General features: G+C 31.5%; 1 protein-coding gene across 3 annotated transcripts in view; it reads right to left on the bottom strand.

Annotated features, from left to right (window-relative positions):
- Window positions 1–23,205, bottom strand: part of LOC108908488 (integrin alpha-PS2) — a 129,984-nt gene that overhangs the window by 66,829 nt on the left and 39,950 nt on the right. For all 3 annotated transcript variants that reach the window (XM_023454820.1, XM_023454822.1, XM_023454821.1), the window contains exon 3: window positions 6,448–6,572. In XM_023454820.1, the coding sequence (XP_023310588.1) occupies window positions 6,448–6,572 (125 nt within the window). The remainder of the gene's footprint in view (window positions 1–6,447; window positions 6,573–23,205) is intronic.

The raw sequence follows: 23,205 nt of genomic DNA, 5'->3' as shown, positions 1-23,205 counted from the left end.
TAGTTACGATTTCACAGTACGTAGGAGCGGCTAAAATGCCTTAGCATAACATTGCGAGATGCCGGTACATTTTTGAGGAAATATCATTAGCCGCCAGAGCCGTCGCACTCTTGGAATATTTATAATTATTTTGAACGCTTCAAAAATGCCAGACAAATAACAAAAATTTATGAACAACATATAAATTATAAAATTACACTGACTACTGTAAGAATTAGGTTAAATACACTTTGCAACACTAAAAATGGAACCTAATATACTTCAGTCGAAATAGATCACAAAACCTGAAACCTTGAAAACTATTAGTAAATATTTGATTGCACTGTTATTACTTAACAAAGTAGAATGTGCAAAGCAGCGTTATAAACAAACTGTCTCAGGGTCAAGCAAAAGCCGCTCGGGAATTCCCTCTTTGTGCATTAAATAGTGCTTATTTTTAGGGTAATTTTAAAAAAGAGGCGTACTCTTTGTTTCCAAGACAACTTTTTGTTTTAAGGAGAGTTTAAACAGCAAATAAAATAAAATAAGGAACAAGATAAGAAAGTTGAACAAGCACTTATCTATGAAAACGTTTATACATGAAATAAGTAAAATAAGAAATAAGAATAACACCAAAAGATTTACTTTCTTCTTGTCTTTATCTTATTTTGTTTGGAAACTGATAATGCGCTCGACCGAAATCTTCTTTGTTCTAAATGTTCCGGGATCCCAATTATTCTAACCTAACACCTAACCTACCTAAAAATATTATTTGTGGTTCAAATTTTCTGGCGGTATTATATGAGTGATGGATAATATAAATATTAAGCTGAGGGCGATTATGTTGTTGATGGTAGGCATTGCCACTATCGGTTTTGGCCGTAAAACGAATATCACAGAACTTGCACAAAACACAAGTCATTGTCAAAAAAGCTGCAATTTGATTGGTTTATGGTTATTTCTTATTTTATTTTAGTCATCTGTATAAACCAATGTTTTTTGCCTCTAATTCTTTATTAATTTTATTTTGTTCCATATTTTATTTGTTAACCGAATTTGAAACGTTCAAATCAAAAATTTCGAGCGCGACGAGAGCGTTTATTACATGATCTATTAATGTAAAACTTTTTGAAAATAAAAGTTTAACCCTTTCTTTAATTGTTTATAAAATCCCATTCCGACACGTCCAATAGTTAATTAACAATTAACTTTATAAGAAAAAAAACTGTCCTGGGAACAAAAATAAGCTTTATTTAATGCAAAAAGAGCGAATTCCCGAGCGGCTTTTGCCTGATCCTCGGACAATTTGTTTTTAACGCTGTTTTGCACGTCCTACTATGTTAGTTGTAAAGGGCTACTTAATGTCAACTTCTTTGACTTAAGTAAATTTATTTTTTTTGCCTGTTTCGCGTAAACATCATGGGGCTCTTATCACCACGATAATGTCACCGGATTCAACATTATAACAATATGCAGCTCCCAAATATATAAAAAATAATTACATCATATTCCCCGACAGCAGCCAGTGGCATCCTTGAGAATAATCTCCATTTCTCGAATAACAAAAAGTTCAGTATCATAACTTATTTATGTGAGGAGTGTACTCTTAAGTGGTTCTTATCTTGGCAACAGAACAATTAACTCGAGTTGGTACTTCGACAGAATCCAGACCTCGAAATGCTACAACAGACCAACAGGTGACTAACATTGTCCAGACAGTCGTAAAACAATTATAAAGGGACACTTCCGTGGAGTATTCCAAACATGTTTGAAATATGAGAGTTTATCCTGGGCGTTTTTTTTACGAAAGCGAAATAGTTTACGCAACATAAGGCCTTCATATTAGCGATTAACATAAAATTAGAAAACCGTGTAGGAGTTGCAATAAGGTACGTGGACTGTGTGTAGATATTCATAATTTGATGCATATGTTAGGATAATTGTTTTATTTTTTACCGGTGTATATATTTTAAACATGCAACCACCATTTATTTTTTAATAAGAATGGAAACAAGTTTGATGAGTATATTATACCCAAAGGTCATTCCTGCGACATTCCTTTATTTTACAAACGAATTCTATAAATTATAAAATAGTAAATTATATTACAAGTGAATGTTTTGTCCAAACGTTGCAGTTTTTTAACGGAAAACAAACTTGAAGATATATTTAAAAAAATTAAAAAATATTTGATCAGAAGATCTAAAAAATTTACGACAAGGAATACGATCGTTATTCAAAGCTTGGAAGACATAAAATGCAGTACAGACTTAGATGTTATTTTGGCGTAGTTTTTACAAAAATTTAAATAACTACCTATAATTTGATATTAAATCTATGACCATGTTACTTTGTACGATTTGATCGCTGTTTCAGTACCTTTAGACAAACATAATGATACGACTTACATTATCGTTTGCCCTCTTATTATGGTCAGAAGCAATCAGTCAACAAAACCTCAAATCGAACCTTAACAGTAGCTTGCCGGTAAGCACGTTTAGGTTGATTGAATCTTTGATGGAAGATGTATACAGAGTGAATCAGTCTACAGTACTGAACATGTACCTACTTAATAGTTTTTTCCAAATAAAAAAGAAAAAATTTAAATAATGCATGATTTTTTAATACGAAACTATTGAGAACATCCGACTGTACTGTACCAGTCTATAACACAGATATAGATGAACGTAATTTTTTCTCTAACCCGTTGGCCAAAAATCAAAGTAATCCCCACCCGATATAATGCACTTATGCCAACTCAAGAAACAATTTGAAAAGTCCTTTGGCGGTATGGCTTTCAATGCTCTTGTCGATTCGGCTTTTATTCAAGTCAAAACGGTGTCCACGGAGTGACGTTTTGAGTTAAGGGAATAGCCAGAAGTGGCACGGTGCTAAATCAGGCGAATACGGTGGTTGCGGAATGATAAGAGTTGAATTTTTGGAGAAATAGTCTCGAATTATCAATGCTGTGTGAATTGGTGCATTATCACGATGCAAAAATTAAGAGTTGTCCATAATTCCGGCCTTTCCAAGTAATATTCCTTGTTAACAGTTTGGCCGGTTGGAAGACATTTATAGGGCACTACGCCACGATAATCAAAGAAAGCTGTCAACATGACCTTGAGTTTTGAGTGACTTTGGCGTGGTTTTTTCAGTATTGGTTCACCTTTTGCACAATATTTGCACTGTTTCCGGGTCGTAAGCGTAGTTCCAAGTCTCGTCTCCAGTGATGATGCGTTTCATGGGGTCTTGGTAGTAAGAAATCATTGTTTCACAACTTTTGCTATATTTCCTTGAAATTTGACGATTTTAATTTTTTAAAATATATTTCAAAATAAACGGATTTTGATTAAAATTTGTACGGAGAACAATTTTGGATGGCATAGAATGACGTAATATTTATTATTAGATTTCAGACAGAAAGGAACTGATACAATTCATAAAAATTCGGTAACGAACAAAATATTCGCAGCAGAGTAGAATTTGAGCAAAATATAGTTTAAAAATATGTGCCTTTTTTGGGTTCATTAAAAATATTACTTGTTTTTTAATAATTAATGTTAATGATTTGCATATCTACAGTATATCCATGATTAGAGTGAATAGAAGGAAAATCTATTTTATTTTCGATTTTACGGAAAAACAACACTTGATAAAATGTTTTGTTTGTTTTTAAAATGAGGTGGCGATGAAGAAACAATGTGTAGTTCACATCTTTAGAAGAGGTTCGACGAAACTAGAATTAATTCCTTGCTCGTTTTTTTTAACTATACATTTCCCCCACAACCTTATTAAGTTCTTTTAAACCAGTTTTGTGCGAATTGTTTTATTTAAAAACTTTTCACTCTTTCGAAAGAGTAGAAATCATGGTAGTTTACTCTTACATTTCCATATTTTTCAATTTTCGTACATGAAATGTTTTACAAATAAAAAAGGTTTTCCTTTTATTCAGTCTAATCTTGAACAAATTGGAATAGTTATTGTTTTACTCAAATTGAGATAGTTTTATAAAAGAAATTGTGACGTATTAATTCTAAAGGTACCTTATTGCTTTTTAACATTACGTGTTTGAGAAAAATCTAAAATTGTCTCTGCATTTTCTTTAGCAAATACTTCCAATTATTTTCAAAGTGCTCACGTTAGATCTATTATTTTATACTATTATTTATTTATACACGGACAAACCTGTTTCAAGGAAACATTTTACTTGATTTTCTTCCTGGCGAGATTCTCGACATTCCTATTATCATTCTTCAGAGCCGTACCGTATTGTGCTCAGAATAGATATGGACAAATTTGTGCTTTCCACCACATTTGATAGAAGTATAACGTACTTTATATACGTCAAGTCAGATCTTATCTAAAATTTATAATTCAACCTTAACAATTTATGCTAATAGTATAATTTTATAAAATAGGTTTCTTTTGAAAATGTAAGTAATATTTCCTGTTATGTCTTGTAATAATTTTTTTATATGTATCTTTAAGACCTAATATGACTTCATATATTTATTACTGCGACCAGTTTTTTTGTAGTATATTAAGTATTAAGGTCAGTAAATGTTCTTCACTGTTTGAGGAAACGTTTGTCCTAAACCAATAAGACATTTAATGACGTCTATTTTTGTATCTAGAACGCAAAATGGTACTTTTGCGTTCAAGAATTGAAATTATTCGAGCTTAGCGATTGCAGTGCTTAAAACTGCAAGATCCCAGAACTTATACCGGACACACATTCTGAAGGAGTTTTGCCACTATTGTGGAAAGCCCTAGAATATATATTTCAGGCCTTAAAAGGCACGGTGGGTGGTGTTCGACCTCTGTAGCTGGGGGATATATCGAAGACTCTCGATCTTCACACAAGATTTTACATGGAAATTCTCGAGGAAATTCTACGGTAACAGAAAGCGATATAGCAGCCCAGAGTGTATTACAAAATGTGCAGCAACTATGGCATCATCAGAAGAGAACTTTGTTTTAAAGAAGGAAAAGGGGAAGGGAAAGAAAGAAAATTTAGGTAGTTTTTCTCGTGTTACTGTTAAAGGTTCCTTCTCAAATTGTACTTTCGTTTTTAAAAACGGTTGTAAATGATTTTTGAATTGAGTATTTGTTGTACTTGAGTAGTAGTGATAATGACTCTAAAATTGAAAAAAAATTTTGCGTAAAAACTATGAATGCTACAAGATTTTACCTAGAGCACGAAAATCTCGAAAAAGGACTGATGCATCAATAAAAATAAAATGAATCGATTCCAGCGACCAAATAAAAAGTCCTGGTAATTCTTGTACCATGACACTCAAGAATTTACCACTAGCCCAAGGCGGATGGACGCGGTTGCTTCATTAAAACATGAGTCTTACTTAGGAACAAGTCCACAGCAAGTTTCATTAAAATCCATCGTAACATTCTCCAGATATTACAAAAAACATATTTTTTTTCAAGAACTTTGCCAGTCAATAGCAGAGGAGCCAGGCATTTTTTTTAATGGAAGTTAGTTCAAATCGTCTTCTTTTGAGCCAAAAAATGTCGCAGTACCTTTTTGATCATGTGCTTATGGGACACCCTGTATATCAAATATTAATGTTAATAAACTTTGTACTTTCATTTGTCTGCTTCCCTTGTACAAGGTACATTTACTATTCTACCCTTCCAAACAAGAAGGGTACAAAATAGGATCAAAATGCGGGCGATAATATTTTGGGTCCTCTTATTTCGCCCTATAGTGATATGACGTTTTCCTATTCCGTTTCCTAATAATAAACAAATGAAAAATAAACACTGTTTACGTTCATGTTACACACAGTATATTTCAAAACTAATCTATTGCTGCTGATCCCGATGACAAAAATATTAGTCACGGCACTCAGTTGGCAAAAATGAAGCGGTCTCATTTATATTCACGCCGATTTGTACGGGCCAAAAGCAGAACTAGTAAATATGAATCAGCCGGAGTTGCGTCTGGCTACCGAAGCAATAAATAATTACGGGGTCTGACAGGGAGCCGACAGAAAACGCAGAATGTATTGTACTGACATGAGATACGGAAAAGTGGACATATAAAAATGCCGTCGGTTTTTGTTTCACATCCAAAATAGGTACTGTACCTTCTTCTCCTTAGCATTCACATTAATATATTCAAAGCCGGGTACTAAGTTGGAAGTTTTTCGAATCTACAAATTCGTCGCAATAAAATATTCGCCTATATATAGAGTAAGCGTGTATGGATCTGCATACAATGGGCCCTGGACTTTTATGGACATTTTTTGCAAATTCGAGAATAATAAATGTGTATGTGTGACGCTGGGACGTGTACTTTTTGAGAGTAAGATTTGTGGGGGTCGGTCTCTGGGATTTGGACAAAATAGACTTTTTTTTAACATAAACTTTTAGTTATTGATTCGAATACTATGAATATTATCGTACTTAATGTTGTAAATTAAATATTGAATAATAAAATAAGGTTATTACTTTCTCTGCTAAATGGAATTTCTTGACAAACGTCGTCAGCGTCAGTTCGACACCTGTAGACGGCCCCTCCTCTGAATCTCGGATCATGATACGAAGATCGTGCTTCAGGAGCTCCGACTAGGACCCTGAAACAAAAAAAAAAAATACATGAGTATTGCAGGAGTTATTGTGTAATATTCAAATTGTAATAAAAAATAAAAAAATAAAGTTAACTTATTTATTATTATTTTTAATTAACTTTTAAATAAATAGACTTTAGATAGGAACTACAACGTAACAGAAATTTTATTGTTTGATATTGTTCAATTGACCCTAAAAAATGATAAAACCGCAGAGTGCTACCTTTTAAAGGGGTGCGTTTTTGAGAACGAAGTAAAAAGGTGGTGTTTTCAGTTTTTTGATTTTTACTCGAAAACTATGCATTTTTTCTGAAGTCAAAAAAATATTTTTAACAAAAATATGCCCAAAAAACGAGTTAAAAAAAAACAAAAAATGCGTTTTTTTTCTTTTTGGTTTTTGGCCTACAAATTTTTTATGAGAGGAGCTAGGTATAGGCATTGCTTCACAGGAAAAAAAAAATTAAAATAAGCGTTTGTAAAAGTACCTACGACTTATAGAAACCGAGATATATTGGATCAAAGTTGGCTACTTTTTGGATTTTTGGCCAATTTTTGCCCTTTTTTGACGATTTTCGTCTTATAACTTTTTTCTGAGTTAATTCCGGTATATGTAATGCCATATTCAAATGAAAGCTGGTTTCAAGACCTTTAAAATGGTGCCTGGTAGAAGTTTGTACAATTAAAATCAACCGAGATATGTCAATTTAGCCAACGATACNAGGACTTATTGCGCCATATTCATATTGTAATAAAAAATAAAAAAATAAAGTTAACTTATTTATTATTATTTTTAATTAATTTTTAAATAAATAGGCTATTGACTATGTACTTTAGACAGGAACTACAACATAACAAAAATTTTATTGGTTGATATGTTCAATTGACCCTAAAAATTGATAAAACCGCGGAGTGCTACCTTTTAAAGGGGTGCGTTTTTGAGAACGAAGTAAAAAGGTGGTGTGTTCAGTTTTTTGAGTTTTACTCGAAAACTATGCATTTTTTCACTATAGTTGTCAGAAAAGTTGTAGCAAATTGAATTTCCAATCGAAATGAAACCTTCTGAAGTCAAAAAAATTATTTTTAACAAAAATATTCCCAGAACACGAGTAAAAAAACGAAAAATGCGTTTTTTTCTTTTTGGTTTTTGGCCTACAAATTTTTTACGAGAGGAGCTAGGTATAGGCATTGCTTCACAGAAAACAAAAATTATCTTGTTTCCTTGAAACTAAGCGTTTGTAAAAGTACCTACGTCTGCCTTTTTTGACGATTTTCGTCTTATAACATTTTTCTGAGTTAATTCAGGTATATGTAATGCCATATTCAATATGAAAGCTGGTTTCAAGACCTTTAAAATGGTGCCTGGTAGAAGTTTGTACAATTAAAATCAACCGAGATATGTCAATTTAACCAACGATACTTTTTCTTATTTTTATAAAATTTTTATTACTTCCGGTATTATTTTGTCTAATAAATTTATTTTTGTGAATGTGAAAGTTAAAATAAGTTTCTAGGTGATTTAATATTATTATTTATTTATTTAAACAACAATTAATCATATTTATCATGAAAAATTTCGAATTCTTTTAATTATTTTTGTACTTTTAATTAAAATATTCTTAAAATTACAATTACATTTTTTTTTAATTTTAAAGGTCTTAAAACCAGCTTTCATTTGAATATGGCGTTACATATACCTAAATTAACTCAGAAAAAAGTTATAAGAAGAAAATCGTCAAAAAAGGGCAAAAATTGGCCAAAAATCCAAAAAGTAGCCAACTTTGATCCAATGTATCTCGGTTTCTATTACTTTTATAAACGCTTATTTTAAAGGAAAAAACATAAACTTTTTTTTTCTGTGAGGCAATGCCTATACCTAACTTCTCTGAGAAAAAAGTTGTGGGCCAAAAACCAAAAAGAAAAAAACGCATTTTTTCGGTTTTTTACTCGTTTTTGGGCATATTTTTGTTAAAAATATTTTTTTTACTTCAGAAGGTCTCATTTCGATTAGAAATTGAATTTTCTACAACTTTTCTGTTGACAACTATAGTGAAAAAATACATAGTTTTCGATTAAAACACAAAAAACTGAAAATATCACTTTTTTACTTCGTTCTCAAAAACGCACCCCTTTAAAAGGTAGCACTCCGCGCTTTTATCATTTTTTAGGGTCAATTGAACATATTATACAATAAAATTTCTGTTACGTTGTAGTTCCTTTGTACCCTCTTTTTTTGACATAGTCAATAGCCTAAAACAAATGAAAATTTTAATGACTTTTCAGTCAGATAATAAAGTAGTTACATCCGTCATACATTTAAGTCATACACAATTCGATAGTCAGAATTTCAGCAAATTAATATAAAATCAAGTTTATAATATTTTCTATAAGTTTTTTTTAGTAGCTCCTGAATACGATTGTATATGTTGCCAGTTATTTTTCTACACACTTTTTAAAGTACTGCGTTTAGTTCATGAATTTTGGTGTCAACGACCGCTTATAATGTTCTATTTAGGTGAACTACAATTTAATCCACCTGATGTGATCTGACAACAGGCCGAATATGCCACGCCTCCCCTTCATTGTACTTATTTATAATGTTATATTTTATGTAACGTTAGTGTAAAACCGTATAAAGTTATATATTTCAGTTAGTTCAGTGATGCGGTGTGTTTGTGTGTCTTCATTGTTAAATTACTGTGTGATATTATGAAAACATACACATATCAAGAACTGCGGAGAAAATTCAAAACACATGATGTGCTTCTAAAAGGTCGAAGCTAGCCTCTGCGTTCCATTTTTACATATTCGAAAGTTAAGTAAAAATTTGTATTTTGAACAAAATTATTTATGATTATTGGCATATCCCAAAATCACCTTTTATAAACCTTACAGTAATTTCTTTCTCTTTTTCTTCAAATTATATTTCCTTTTCGTGATTAGATTAACTTCAAAACCGTACAGATTCGCTTTATTTACATATCTGACAAAAATTCCACAGATGCCGTCCGCATTACATTTAAATAATGTCTTAATCGACTCGATCTACGCACCAGTTAATATTTCCTAAGTGAATTTATAGCGGGCACTTACAATCTAAATACTTTTCTGATTACTATCAGCCATTCTCATGTATATCATTAAACTGTAGTTCTTCGATCCGAACTGCACTTTGTTTAATGCGACTTTCTCAAAATTGTGTTTGTATGTGTAAGCGCGTCTTCAAGCCGGACAAAGATCCCATTATGTAACATATTTAGATCAGATAAACACTAAAAACGGTGTAATAAATCATGCACCAACATTCGTAGAGGCTGGTAACGCTCTGGGAGTGTACCGATGTTTGAAAAATAATTAGACGTCTTCCCAAAACTTCCTAAAATCGAATTGTTATTGATTATAAGCAACAAACACAACATTTCAGCGAAAATAGTTGTTTTAAGGAGGTATATCGGGTTTACTAAAATGCACAGATGTACTTGAAATTTATATAGCGTGTTACCCAGTGCTCCCTGTAGAAAGAGAAAAATGTAGAAATTGTGAAACAAAACTTTTCCATAGATAGTACACAGTATTATCTTATTTTCGATGTAAAACTATTGTAAGTTTTGAACATAGTACAGCTGTATTAATTAGAAACAGAAACCAATAATTGCATTTCTGTCTGACTTGAGGATTAATGTGGCAACGTCGCAATCAGCTGACAGCAAGGAGGGAATACATTTGAAAGACTTGATAAAAACGAAATTGATTTCAAACATATACATTTTTCCTAAATCCCATGTACATTGTTATCAACAATAAATTATCCACAACAGATGATTTTTTGTAATGTTTTTAAAAAACTAGATTAATTAAAAAAGACTAGGAAGCTGTGATATATTTATTGGAATAAAAAATACAGTTGATAAATCCTTTTAATATATTTAATGGTTTATAAAAACATCGTAATCATTACCCAGCAATATTTAGGGTTACATAAAGTTTTCTTTACTTGATTAATATAATTAGTAATACTTGAGATAAAAGCATTTGTACGGAATAACAAAGGAACATAAATATTTCTCAGCAAACTTTATATCTAAAAAATTAGTTATAGTTGCAAAACTTTTGTAACATTACTAAAATAGAGATTAAAAACACGAACAGTGAGTAATAATGTAATTTCTATCACAGAACCTTCAAAATTGCATCCAACATTTTCTTTGACTTGGACGAGAGATGGGCGCGAGTGTCATTTCATTTCTTTAGAACTAAATTAACATAATTCTCGTTGTTTTACCAGTTCACATGATTTACGGATTTTAAATAAAGGATACAAATCTTCGCGAGGATAATACGATATATTTGCTATATATAATAATTATATTGTACATAGTTTACACACAATACATTTTTGAACGCGTACGCATCTTTACCCGAATTTGACGCGCAATATCTCCGATGTCCGAGGTCTGTAGGTTCGCAGTGTGTACAACTGCTAGTCAATTATTAGCGCTGTTGCCACATCTACATAGTCTTTATGCGTTCATTAAATATAATTTAAAACTACTTAAATATGATATTTTTATGTTGTTAATTAGTCAATATGTATGCTATGTGCATATGAGTAGATTTCTTTGCTATATAGATAATGTTTATCGCAAATAATTTCAATAGAATTTAATTTTTTCAAGTTGGTAGCGGGTTTTAGTCCCATAAGAAAAGCATAGGACCCCCCCTGCGATCCTCATTTCCCTCGGACCCCGATATACCTCCTTAAGGAAGAAAATGTTTTGTGTAGATATCTTAAGGCCACATTAAAAAATTTGCTGTACAATAACTGAGTTATGTGTAAATATTTACAATATTAACTATTAATTAATTAATGACATTCATGGTCTCGAATAAAAATGAAGCTGTACTGGAAATTTAGCTCACAAGCATGCAAAACATTCTTTGTATTGAATCACGTAAACTCTATGAAGTTATTGACAATGAAAATAAACAAAGTAGGAATTTTCTGATAATATAAACTATCGAACTACAAACTAGATGTAAATGTTATTTAGGATATTTCCAGTAGTTGAAAATTCGTAGAAATTTCTACTGTTTCTGTTACATTTTTGCTCGTGTAATGACGATCTGTATAATCCTAAACAGAAAGTAGTATTGCATTTAGTCCATTTTACATCACCAAATACCGAACACCTTACACATGCCACTACTTAGAAGTTATTAATAGTTCTACTTAGATCGGTTTTTTTCAACTGTCGGGTAAATTTAAATGTCAATTAATTCTATGTCTGTCACTTTCTTATACATATATATTTTATGAAAAAGATATAGATTAAATTGGAAGATAAATTTATCAGGAGGTGAAAAAATCAGGCCTTAATCTACAATCGTTATAGAAATAAAAATTAAAATGAAACTTCCTTTTTTAAATTATCGGAATTAGCACTAATTGAATAATAAATTGATCATACGGACTGGCCTCATGAAATTGCAATTTTTAGTACCCGGACTAATTATATAACACCCAAGGTGTGTCAAGGTGCTACAGAAATATAATTTTATTGTCCACAGTCCACTAAATTTTACAGCTCTTGTATAAGACTGCTCCATGGATGTGCTAAGTACCATATCTTTTCAGGGGCTTGTACGGCCGTAAACTTTTATCGATATTTTTTTATTTAATAAGGCATAAATAATCGGTTTCCACTTTGCCAGCATAAATTCATCTGAAAGACGTTAAGTTTTTAATAGCATGAAAGTTGCCAGCTAGCGAGCGTCAATAAAATGACTTGTTTTCTTTATTTTCAGGTGCTATATTTGATGTTTTCAGAACCTAATTTGTTGCGTGTAACTTAATACCCTTGACGCCGTTTTTTAATTATAGTTGATTGTTAAAAATGTTTTTGTAACCGGGTTTTAATATTTTAATTTCAATATAAAAAAAATACGTATTTGGGTATAAGTACGAATATATTTATACAATTAATAGTTTTCTGCAATGGATACTAAGAAAACGATATTGTAAATAGCTGAAAACAATATAGTCCAGTCACTGAAGACGAAAGTAAAGTAAAAGCTCCCAATTTTTTCGGATGGCATGGATTTTGCTGAAAATTTCCCCCACGTCAAAAGTTATATTATCTAGATGTGTGCTTTTTTCTATTTGGGGGTGAAAATTACTCTGTACGAAAAAAATGCGAAAATCGCAGATTTACGAATTTTAAAGATTCAATTCATGTTCAAATATGTTGGATAAAGTTCCTTTCATGTTTTTTAATATAATTTATGAAATTTAATTACTTTTCAACCCTTAAAAATCCTTAAAAACTAACCTTCTTTAAAAGTTTAAAATATTCTTTTGGTGCATTCACAAGGTATGGCATTTCTTTTGTTATTCATTAGAAAGCTTACGACTCATTACAAAGTTGCAACCCTTAAAAACCATCCCTAATAATAAAATAAAATATTATTGAAAGCTTGAGATGTTTTAATGGTATAGTATGCATATGTTGAATTATAAACTTTTTATTGGTTTTCAAATGATCTATGATATATTGCAACTTTTCAGACACCCAAAAAACCCTTATGGAAGACCTACCCCTCATAAAAAACCCTACCCCTTATAGAAAAATTTCCTAAAAATTATATGTATGATGATATAATAAATTTTTTTTTATTTTATTGAATTTATTCTTAATATTTTTTTATTAAATTTATATCAAATAAAAAAAAATTATATACATTATAAATGGATACGTGTGTGTATGTATATTATTAAAATACTTACTCAAATCAGTTCACAAGTGTTCCAAAATACATAAAGATGATGGTAATTTACCCGCAGCGAAAATTTTACCGAAAAAATACGATTAATTTTTTTACCATAACTTTTGTAATTTTAAACTTATAAATTTACTCAACAAACCATTCTGTAGGGAATTTAAAGCACTTAAGTTCTGTGATTTGCAGTTTTTTGAGCCCTTCGTTTTTTAGATTTGTAAGCTAAAAGGGCTCAAGAAAGGCAGTCCTAGAGCTTAGTTTTGAGCTTCTAACGGTCATAACTCCGTCAAATTTTGTCCTATAAAAATTAAAAAAAAAGCAAATTGTTCAGTAAGAAAAAACCTACAATTTCTTATTCTATCATTTTTTTTATAACTTAGTTAGTTTTTAAAATATTTTGAAAAAAGGCGATTTTTTAAAAAATTTAAAAATTTTATTCAAAAGTAAATGAAACATTTTTTTAAATTTAGGCCTTTAAAATCGTTCAAATTTCCAGAATCTACTGTTAATACACAAATAAAATAAATTTCAAAGTACAATAAAATTCGGATCTAGTCAAGATGACACACAGTGCATCATTTAAATGCTCAACCCAAAATAATATAAAAATTCCAAGATGGCGAGAACTAAAGACGCGGAATCCAGTTAGGGCCATACAAAATCAAAGCCCGCAAGAGAGACACCCGTAAGATCTGCCGTGGATGTGTACGAACGTCAGCTCTGCGTATCAGCATCAAGATTTGTCGCAATTTTTGTAAAAAATACATGTTATACATGTAATCTTTATACACTTAACGAATAACGATTTTCTATTCACGTTTTTACCAATATTCGATATCTAGGTATATAAAAACATCTAGCTGGTAAATGTATAATAAAAATATTATTATTATATTTGTATGCACCACAATATCACGACAATTATTTGTAGCCGCCGGAATGACAGTGTAATTATTATATTGAATAGCCCTGGAATGTAAGTATATTAAAACACCGAGCAATTAGTCAACTCAAACCGTCCATCTATCTACAGAGGATTGATATTCTCGCCGGATCAACAAGTCAGCTGGCAAGCTTAAACAATCAACAATAAAAAAATCGGCTCGTACACAAAGGGAATGGCATATTGGAACAGCCAGAGATATGCGGTAGCATAGAAATTGTAAAAAAATGGTGTGCCGACGAATTCCTTCTCCATATACGTACAAAGCAATATTTTATTGGTAAATACCTCGACCGAGTAAAAAATCCAAGTGGAAATCTTACTAAAGACGAGTTGATAGCTCCGAAACTAGAAATTTGTATCCGATTTCAATTTTATATGTGCATATGTTTAAGTAGGATTAAATTGAATTCTAATAGCGTTTTGTTTCACATTATCTACAGTAAAAGATGAGATGTGTTAAAAAAACATTACAACACAATAAAATTTGAATTGGTGTCCATACCTTTTCATCTGATCTCTAAACAAAAGCTTACTAGTCAATAATCGCATCTGGCACATCTGTTTGGAACAATACAAGGGCATACACCTAATTTACTAAAGAGGACAGGAAGAGGAGTGTCGGTAAGTATACCTTCGCGATATTGTTATCGGTTATTAATATAATTTTCACGTATTATCACGCAATGATGACCACCCACCTTCATTAAAGTCTAGTCCAGATCTACATACTTTTGCCCACAAATACAGAAGCATGTTAGTCCAGTCGGCATCAGCCAAACACATCGTGACTGTGGCCGTTTTCCATAAACACCAACATTCTTTCACAAATCGTCACGAAATATGTTATAGAATAACGCAATAAAACGCACAAGCGACCCATAGAGAGGAAAAAACATTAACAATTTACGTCGCAAAAAATTAAAAAGAAATCAAATTTATATGCTTTAAACTAAGTTTTTCGTTCGTGTAAAAAAACTACTTCTATCCTTATGCTTTTGTTCTGGTGCATTCAGAAAACATTTCATTCACATTTGATTTTGTTCACGGGTAAATGTTTTTATTTTCAGCATAATATGCATTCGTATGTGGAAATCGTTTGTCGATCTGTACTGAGTTTTAGAGTCGAACACCCTAAATTTCGGACTCAAGGAAATGTAGGTCACTGACAATATAACCGTTCTATTTTTACGTGCTATTTTCGTTTTTATGCACTTGAAATAATCGATGTGGACGGTGAAGCCGTTTCGAGGAAAGCTGCGGAAAACGATTGTAAAACTGGACGTTCTACTGGATTAACTGAAATGGCGTTTTCAAAGGAAGCACGAATTAGACGAGCGTAGTAGAAAACTGACAGTTCCATATAAGAATGTCGTAAATAAGGCATTGAATAGGCATTTTCTAAAACTCGCTTATATAAAATAACTCAAAGTATACCGAGTTAGTCACTAACCTTTGATGGCGTCATCAGTACGTAACTTTTTATCAAATAAAAATATTTCCTTCCTTGTACTGGTTATTAAATTCAAATATTAACAAACTCTGTCATCATCTGTCATCTGTTTACATTTATGCGCTTAAGAAAGGTTGCAATACTATATTAATAGTAAATATGTAGATAATGATTAAAACTATTTTAAAAATGATAAAATATTATTAATACTGACAATGATTTTTGTATCATGAATCTTATTTTTTGTGTTATGAGTGTTTGCAAATGTATTTTATATCTGCAATATACAAGCTTTTGTTATTTTTACATATTATCTTCAGTATTTATTTACTAAATTAAAAGAAGCATAATTGTGAGTACATATTTTTTGCAGGTTGAAACTCCTTTGTGCAAAAAATACAAACGCTATACAACGGACTGACGATTGTAGAAATTCATTACAAGTACGGAGAGTGTGTAGCTGAGATTGTGCGCAAATTACGTGGAATTTTCAATAGAAAGCCCCGAATGAAACAACTTTTCTTTCATATTTAAAAACAACCTTTGTCAAGTTTAATAAAACAGATTTCTTTCGGGGCATCTCTATTTAAAAATAACTACAGTACAGTGTTCAATAAAAATCTTGTAGATTAAAAAATATGGGATATTATTATTTTAAAAGTTGCTTATATTTCAAATTGTTTCTGAAGCACTTCCCGTTTTTTTTCAATACTGTTTCTTTTACTGAAAGAGAATTCCGTTATTTTGGTCCATTCTTTCTATTTATAAATATTATTTAAAATTATGAGTTGTACACCGGTAAATAAATAGGGAGAGAGCAAATATGAGTCAAATTTCTGTGTCAGAGCTGATTCACGCCTATTTTTATTAGCCAGCATCACGAAAATGGTTGTGAGAGTAGAAAACACCTGTTTCATTAATGAAATTTGATTCTTGACTTTATGAATGGATATTACCGAGAGTCTTGCTCTACCTAAAAAAAAATGTTATTAACAAATCTATCACGTCACGATTGCCCACTACCGTAGGCGCTAATTATTCAACTAACATAAAATATTTCCCAAGGATAACGTTTCCTGTCTAACCTAACCCGTTTTGGTGCCTGCGAATGATCAATGAAACAAAAATAATAATAAAAATCACTTATCTGGGCTACCATCCATGAAATATTTTTTAGAACAATCTTAATATTAAAACCACTAAAAAACAACTTGTATTAATTAGAAATCGAAAGATTTCTTTCTAAGACACTGAAAAGCTTGCTAGTAATCTTGTTAGCTCCTTATCTCGGCGAATGTGTCTTTTTTGAATTGCAGACTTTAACTGGTATAAAGCTTGTTAGAAATGACAATAAAGTTTGATTTTATGTCTCCTGTTCATTATATTTCAGTAATAACTTTGCCATTAAAGATAACTCAATGATATGTTTGATGAAATTTAAGACTACAAAAAAATAGAATTTCTCATTCCAAGATTCGCACTATTTTTAAACTTGCAATATTTGATGTTGCAACTGTTTAAATTCAACATACCTACAAACATTATATTTTATGTAAACCACGAATTATTTAGCTGTATTATAGAAATGTTTCTATTGAATTGGAAGCTAAAGATTCCTGTTAAACTCTAGAATTAAGATAGGTATTAACCAATTACTTCAACAGACTAACAATGGGTATCCTCGAATTTAAAATTATAATTAAGTATTCTTAATACATTTCATTAACAATGCACTTTAAAACAAATAAAGATACACGGGTATCTCACGAAGATCAGGTATTTACAACCCAGGGGCCGTCATCAGAGCGGGAGGATCCAGGCTTCAGTACGTGTCAGATCTTAAATGGAATAAGATTCAGAGAAATGTCACAGCAGGACGTGATCAAAATCCTTTATTGCGGAATCCTTATGAACAAGAAGCTACTAGCACTGTAGTTTGAAGAAAATTCTATTATAACAAAACTTTCACGTTTCCATTTTTTATGTAAGTTTGTTCTTTTAGCTCACAATTATCAGTTCAAGAAAATAGACAATGTTATTGATAGAAAAATTGTAGTAATAAGGGACTTATGTTATTTTAAGTGAACTACAATTTTCCAGACAGTTTTTAGTAAGGAAAAATGTCAGGATATTCTGATAGCATCGCCTAACATCCTATATATAAACTATACACCCAATGTATGATATTGCTATGAGATAAAAAATTTATTAATACATTATAGACAAACAAGTTTTACATTATTATTGAGATACAACAGTGGCGTGTGGGTACGTTGGTGTCGATTAGAAAGCGACTAAATATTTAGTACATAAAAGATACAAAGGTAAAAATAGAAAGTATCCGCGTGAATTTTCGGTGACATTGACAGATTGCTCACGGAAACATTTCCTTTAAGATTAAGTAGATGTTTGAATTGGTATATATTTCCGTGTAATAATAAATATGCTGTTGGAAATCATACATTAAAATATTCTTTTATTTTCATGTTTAACTTCAACTTAAATAGTTATGTTTGTATCTAGAATGCGAAATGGTACTTTTGCGTTGAAGAATGAATTGTATCGTCCTGTTTATAATAGTTACTGTAAGTGTATATTGTTTTATTAATAAAATCATAAATAGGGTTAAAAAAAATTACAAATTATTTTGACATATGTTTTATGTTCTAGAATCTAGAACGAAAAATACTTTGGCATTGTCAACTGAAAGTTTAAAGAAAATGTCGACTTTTGATGACAGTTTTCGAAAAACTGTTTTTCTGGATTTATTTAATTATGATGTAAGTTCACTTTAATAAAAAATTTATCAAACGACTCGAACTAATCGAATTTGCTGGATACTTACTGGTGTCGAATTCTGAGGCATATTTGTAGGTCAACTTAGTGGGATTTTACTTCTATTTAGATAAATCAGTGATCCGAGTTTGAACAATCTATATCAACCATCCTCAGGGATATTTCAGAAAATATGTCAAATACAATCGATATACTTATTGTGCTGCTTTCAATAAGAAAACAGCTTTGCGTGATTATTTGAGAAATACAGACGTACACCACTGTAAAATATACAAAACTGTAGTGAAGTGTAAACATATACAACCTGTGCCCAAGGTAATAATTTTTAGGTAAATACACAAATATGTAAATTTAACTAACCAACTTTTGTAATTGTAATTCGATTATTCTTTAATTTGGAAGGCATCCGCACCACAAAAGACTTAAATTTGTATATTCATATGAGCTTCTTAAGGTGGAACATGCCGATAAAAATTTTCCCTGCCATTGTTCAATCAGTAAGCACACCAGTAGAATCTGTCGGAAAAAACTGGGAGTCTAACTCGACTTGTCTTCTGACCTTCGTGTCTAGAGCCTCGGATATACTACTGTTTTGTTTCATTGCAGTACAGATTTTTATTAATCTAACCTTGTCTGGTAATATGTGGTTATTACGTAATCCCTGCATTTTAGTAATTACCGGTGCCTGTATTAGAATTATTAATATCTGCGCCTGATAACGTATTTATTTACCTTAAGAGCGATCTATTTATATACCAGTGACCACTTTCAATGTATTGACGACGTTTTAAATTTAACTGAGAAATTACTATTGTTAAAAAGTTTGTACTTGAAAATAATACAATGTTGTTTCACTTTTTTCTAAGTGTTTACTTGTTAAAAAAATCTATTAAAGGCAACAACGATTTCTTGAAATAAATTTGATAATACAGGGTGTCACAAGACGAATGGGTGATAAGAATAAACATGTAATGGGGCTTTTCTTATACCACTTTTCATTTCGGAGCCCCATTTTTAAAATACAGGGTGTTAAAATGATTTTTATGGATAACTTCGATGATTGTAGAGATATTTGTTTAAAATTTAGCACATATTTTGATCTTAAGTCGGCACACTTTTTGTGCAATTTTGGTTTAAAACATCAAAGCGCGAACGGAGGGAAGGGGGGTTGCAGTATCCCCTTTTTTTGAGTATGCCTATGCTTTCTGAATATTTTTTTTTAATAAAACAGCGTTTTATTCTATTTTTACACTCTTGTAAGATTTATATTTAGGGCCTCGTTTACGAGATATTGTAACTTTTGTGGATACGCGACATCGATTTAGTCCTTTAAGTTTTAATTTTGCCACCCTGTATTTTAAAAAAGTAACATAAGAAAAGCCCCATTATTTTAGTCCAAAGAATATGTGGTTAATTGCTTCACCTACTACTTTATAACACTCTGTATATTATATTTAGTAGTCATTATTTATTATTTTCCAAAATTTTGTTATAACGAGAATTAAATAATTATTTACATACAAAAATTGTATGGAGAATATTATGTTACTGCATACAAAATTGTACAAATATATTTGTTGAAGGAAACTACATGCAATATTAATGATTGAAACGAATTCTAAACAATTTCTTCTGGGAAATAAATGCATTGCCTGAAATTAAATATTATTACACTACTTAATGCGAAACCGCGTACAATCAACGGAACATGTACAGTAAAACAGCATCAGCCATTACTGTGCATGCGCAGTGTGCGGTGTGAATATTAGGCACTGTTTATTATCCACATGAAAGTCTCACTAAAAGGACAGGTAAGAAAAATTTGTACAGTAGGTAAGTCGTAGAGTTTAATTTAAAGTTCTTGTATAGACACTGATTTTATAATTACTACTGACTTGCAGCCGTATATTGGTGATTGATATTAATGGCGTATAGGGAGGGTTACCACTTTCAAAGTGTAATAATTGTTCGGTCTCGGTCGCTGGGCGCAGGGGAGGTTCGATCGGAGTGATTTTGGTGTCGTTGTGTAGGTTGGACCATTCTGCGTAAAACAGAAGAATTTTATTATTATTTACATTAGAATCTAATGACGTTGAAACTGATGGAAAATTTTATAAAACTCTTAACATTTTAATATCTTTAACACATTTTTTTTCTTAAACAGCACCTACTTTGCATCTAAAATTACTTATGACCGTCTTCCAGGAACAGCAATATTAATATCCATCATCCATCTAACATTGCGATGATACATGGCCGACTTGACTCATTCTTCAAGTTGCGTTACCGCTGACAAAAACTCGTAATTTTCATCAATTAAATGAACTCATACCTTTGTACAACTTACGTTGACAGCTATCACACCTATTCGGTAATGAATCATTGGTAATCGAACGAACATCTTCATATCACAATGAGGGTGCTTAACGGAGAACCATTAATAACAGTCAGCCCCCTTTACTTTTGACGAGCGGAGAACTTTTATGGTTGTCGCTTTGTCAGCTCGAGCAATTCGAAATGTTTATTTCCTGTTTCGTCCCGGTCCCCAAGTGTCAAAGTTAATACCTTGAGCCATCGGCCGTTACACAATAATTATCTTTATGCTGTTGTTTTACGTTTTGGGCTGCACTTCCTTTTTGAGCGGTCGGTGTTTGGCCATATATTTCGTACAACTTCCGGTGGTCGAATTATCATTAAAAAAGGCGTAATTCCTTCATTTGAACACCCTTGAACAATATAGTAGTGTAAGTGCTTCATTTTGAATTCCATTTTTGTGGTTAAGGAAAAAAAAACAGCTTTAAGATATGCTAAATAGCAGTATATGAACATCAGTTTAACTTTCTCGTAGAAATCGGGAATTTCTCATAACCGCAACTTATAAAAAATATCTTCAAGGTACAGAAAAGAGCATTCTAACCAGACACAACAATATTTTTGTCATCTGTTCGTATTAAAAGAGGTTATATTTATATACAAGTAGTTTTATTTCACATGATGAGCATGGTTTCAGCAAAAATAGATCACATGTAGTATATATCCACTTTCAAAAGGTTTTTGACACTAAGTACTAAAAAACTTTTTAAACACTATCGCAACGACGATTGTAAAATCGGATTTCAGTATTGGGAGCGACGTTAGAGACTACAGTTTTCCAACTATATAATGGATGAAAGTACTACAACTTCAGTAATTTTTTTCTCGGAAACTATAAGGATTTTACAAAAAATATTTTTGCGATATTGACTCGATTTCTCGTGTCGCATCTATTCCCAAATTTTTTTGGATAAGTTGTGAATCGCCCTGTATAAGTTATTTATTTCAGTGTTTAGTGACACTATGGTGTGTTTGTGTGTTTTCATTGTTAAATTTCTGTGTGACATTAACCGCAAGTACGTGACGTTCTAGTATGGCTCCACACGTTTCCACAAATTGTCTTGGTATGTAAAATTAATTTAATTCGATTGGACCAACGCATTCTTTATACAAACAATTGAATAAATCAAAGGATTTTAACGAGCCTAATCACAGAGTCGATTATATACGAATCATTTTATGAAGAGTAAAATGGTAAATACGAGCGTAGAAATTTTAATGATCCCGCTTCTATTTTTAGAGAGATTTCGCACGCTTCTGGGTAGATTTACATTGTCACTTTCCTTGAAATTATTTATGTAATATTTGTGTTGGTTCAGCCCGCTGAACCATCTGCAATGGAGAGCTATAATTTACGGGCAACGCCACATCGAAATACTAATTGTTAAATGATGATGCCTGGCATCGCGAGTAATTAAGAGCAGATCGCTAAATTGCCGTAAAATTGACCGTGCGTTGTTTTTTATTTGAAATCGGGTCATACAAGACGCCTATGTAGAAATAACAACGAAGGAAACCCACTTGCAGAAGGTGACGTCACGTTCCATATTAGGCTGCGCAGACCTCTTGACACCGCGTTTAACACGAAATCTTTTGAATGTCACACAACAATGAGCTGTTTTTTTTTCACAGAATAAATGATGATTTACTCGTGCTTCGAAACCGTTAAGCGATTTTCAATATTGTAACAGGTTTATACGCGTATCAAAATGAAATCTGTCACTTATAGTCCAGTCACTGAAGGCGAAAAGCTCCCAATTTTTTCGGATAGCATGGATTTTCCTGAAAATTTGCATACAAGCTCATCTGACCCCCCACTTCAAAAGTTATATAGTCTAGATGTGTGCTTTTTTCTATTTGGGGGTGAAAACTACTAGAAACTACCCTTGTACGAAAAAAAAAAGCGAAAATCGCAGATTTACGTATTTTAAAGATTCAATTCATGTTCAAATATGTTGGATAAAGTTCCTTTATATTATTTTAATATAATTTATTAAATTTATTACTTTTCAACCCTTAAAAATCCTGAAAAACTAACCTTCCATGGCCAAAAAAATTGAAAAAAGTTTTTAACCAGGTTAAAATATTCTTTTGGTGCATTCACAAGGTATTGCATTTCTTTTGTTATTCATTAGAAAGCTAACGACTCATTACAAAGTTGCAACCCTTAAAAACCATCCCTTATAATAAAATAAACAAAACAAAATATTATTGAAAGCTTGAGATGTTTTAATGGTATGCATATGTTGAATTATACACTTTTTATTGGTTTTCAAATGATCTATGATATATTGCAACTT

This window comes from Anoplophora glabripennis, unplaced genomic scaffold (genome assembly GCF_000390285.2).
Source record: "Anoplophora glabripennis isolate ALB-LARVAE unplaced genomic scaffold, Agla_2.0 scaffold360, whole genome shotgun sequence".
NCBI lineage: Eukaryota > Metazoa > Arthropoda > Insecta > Coleoptera > Cerambycidae > Anoplophora > Anoplophora glabripennis.
Note: the sequence above shows the minus strand (reverse complement) of the source record. Positions and strands in the feature narration are given on the sequence as shown.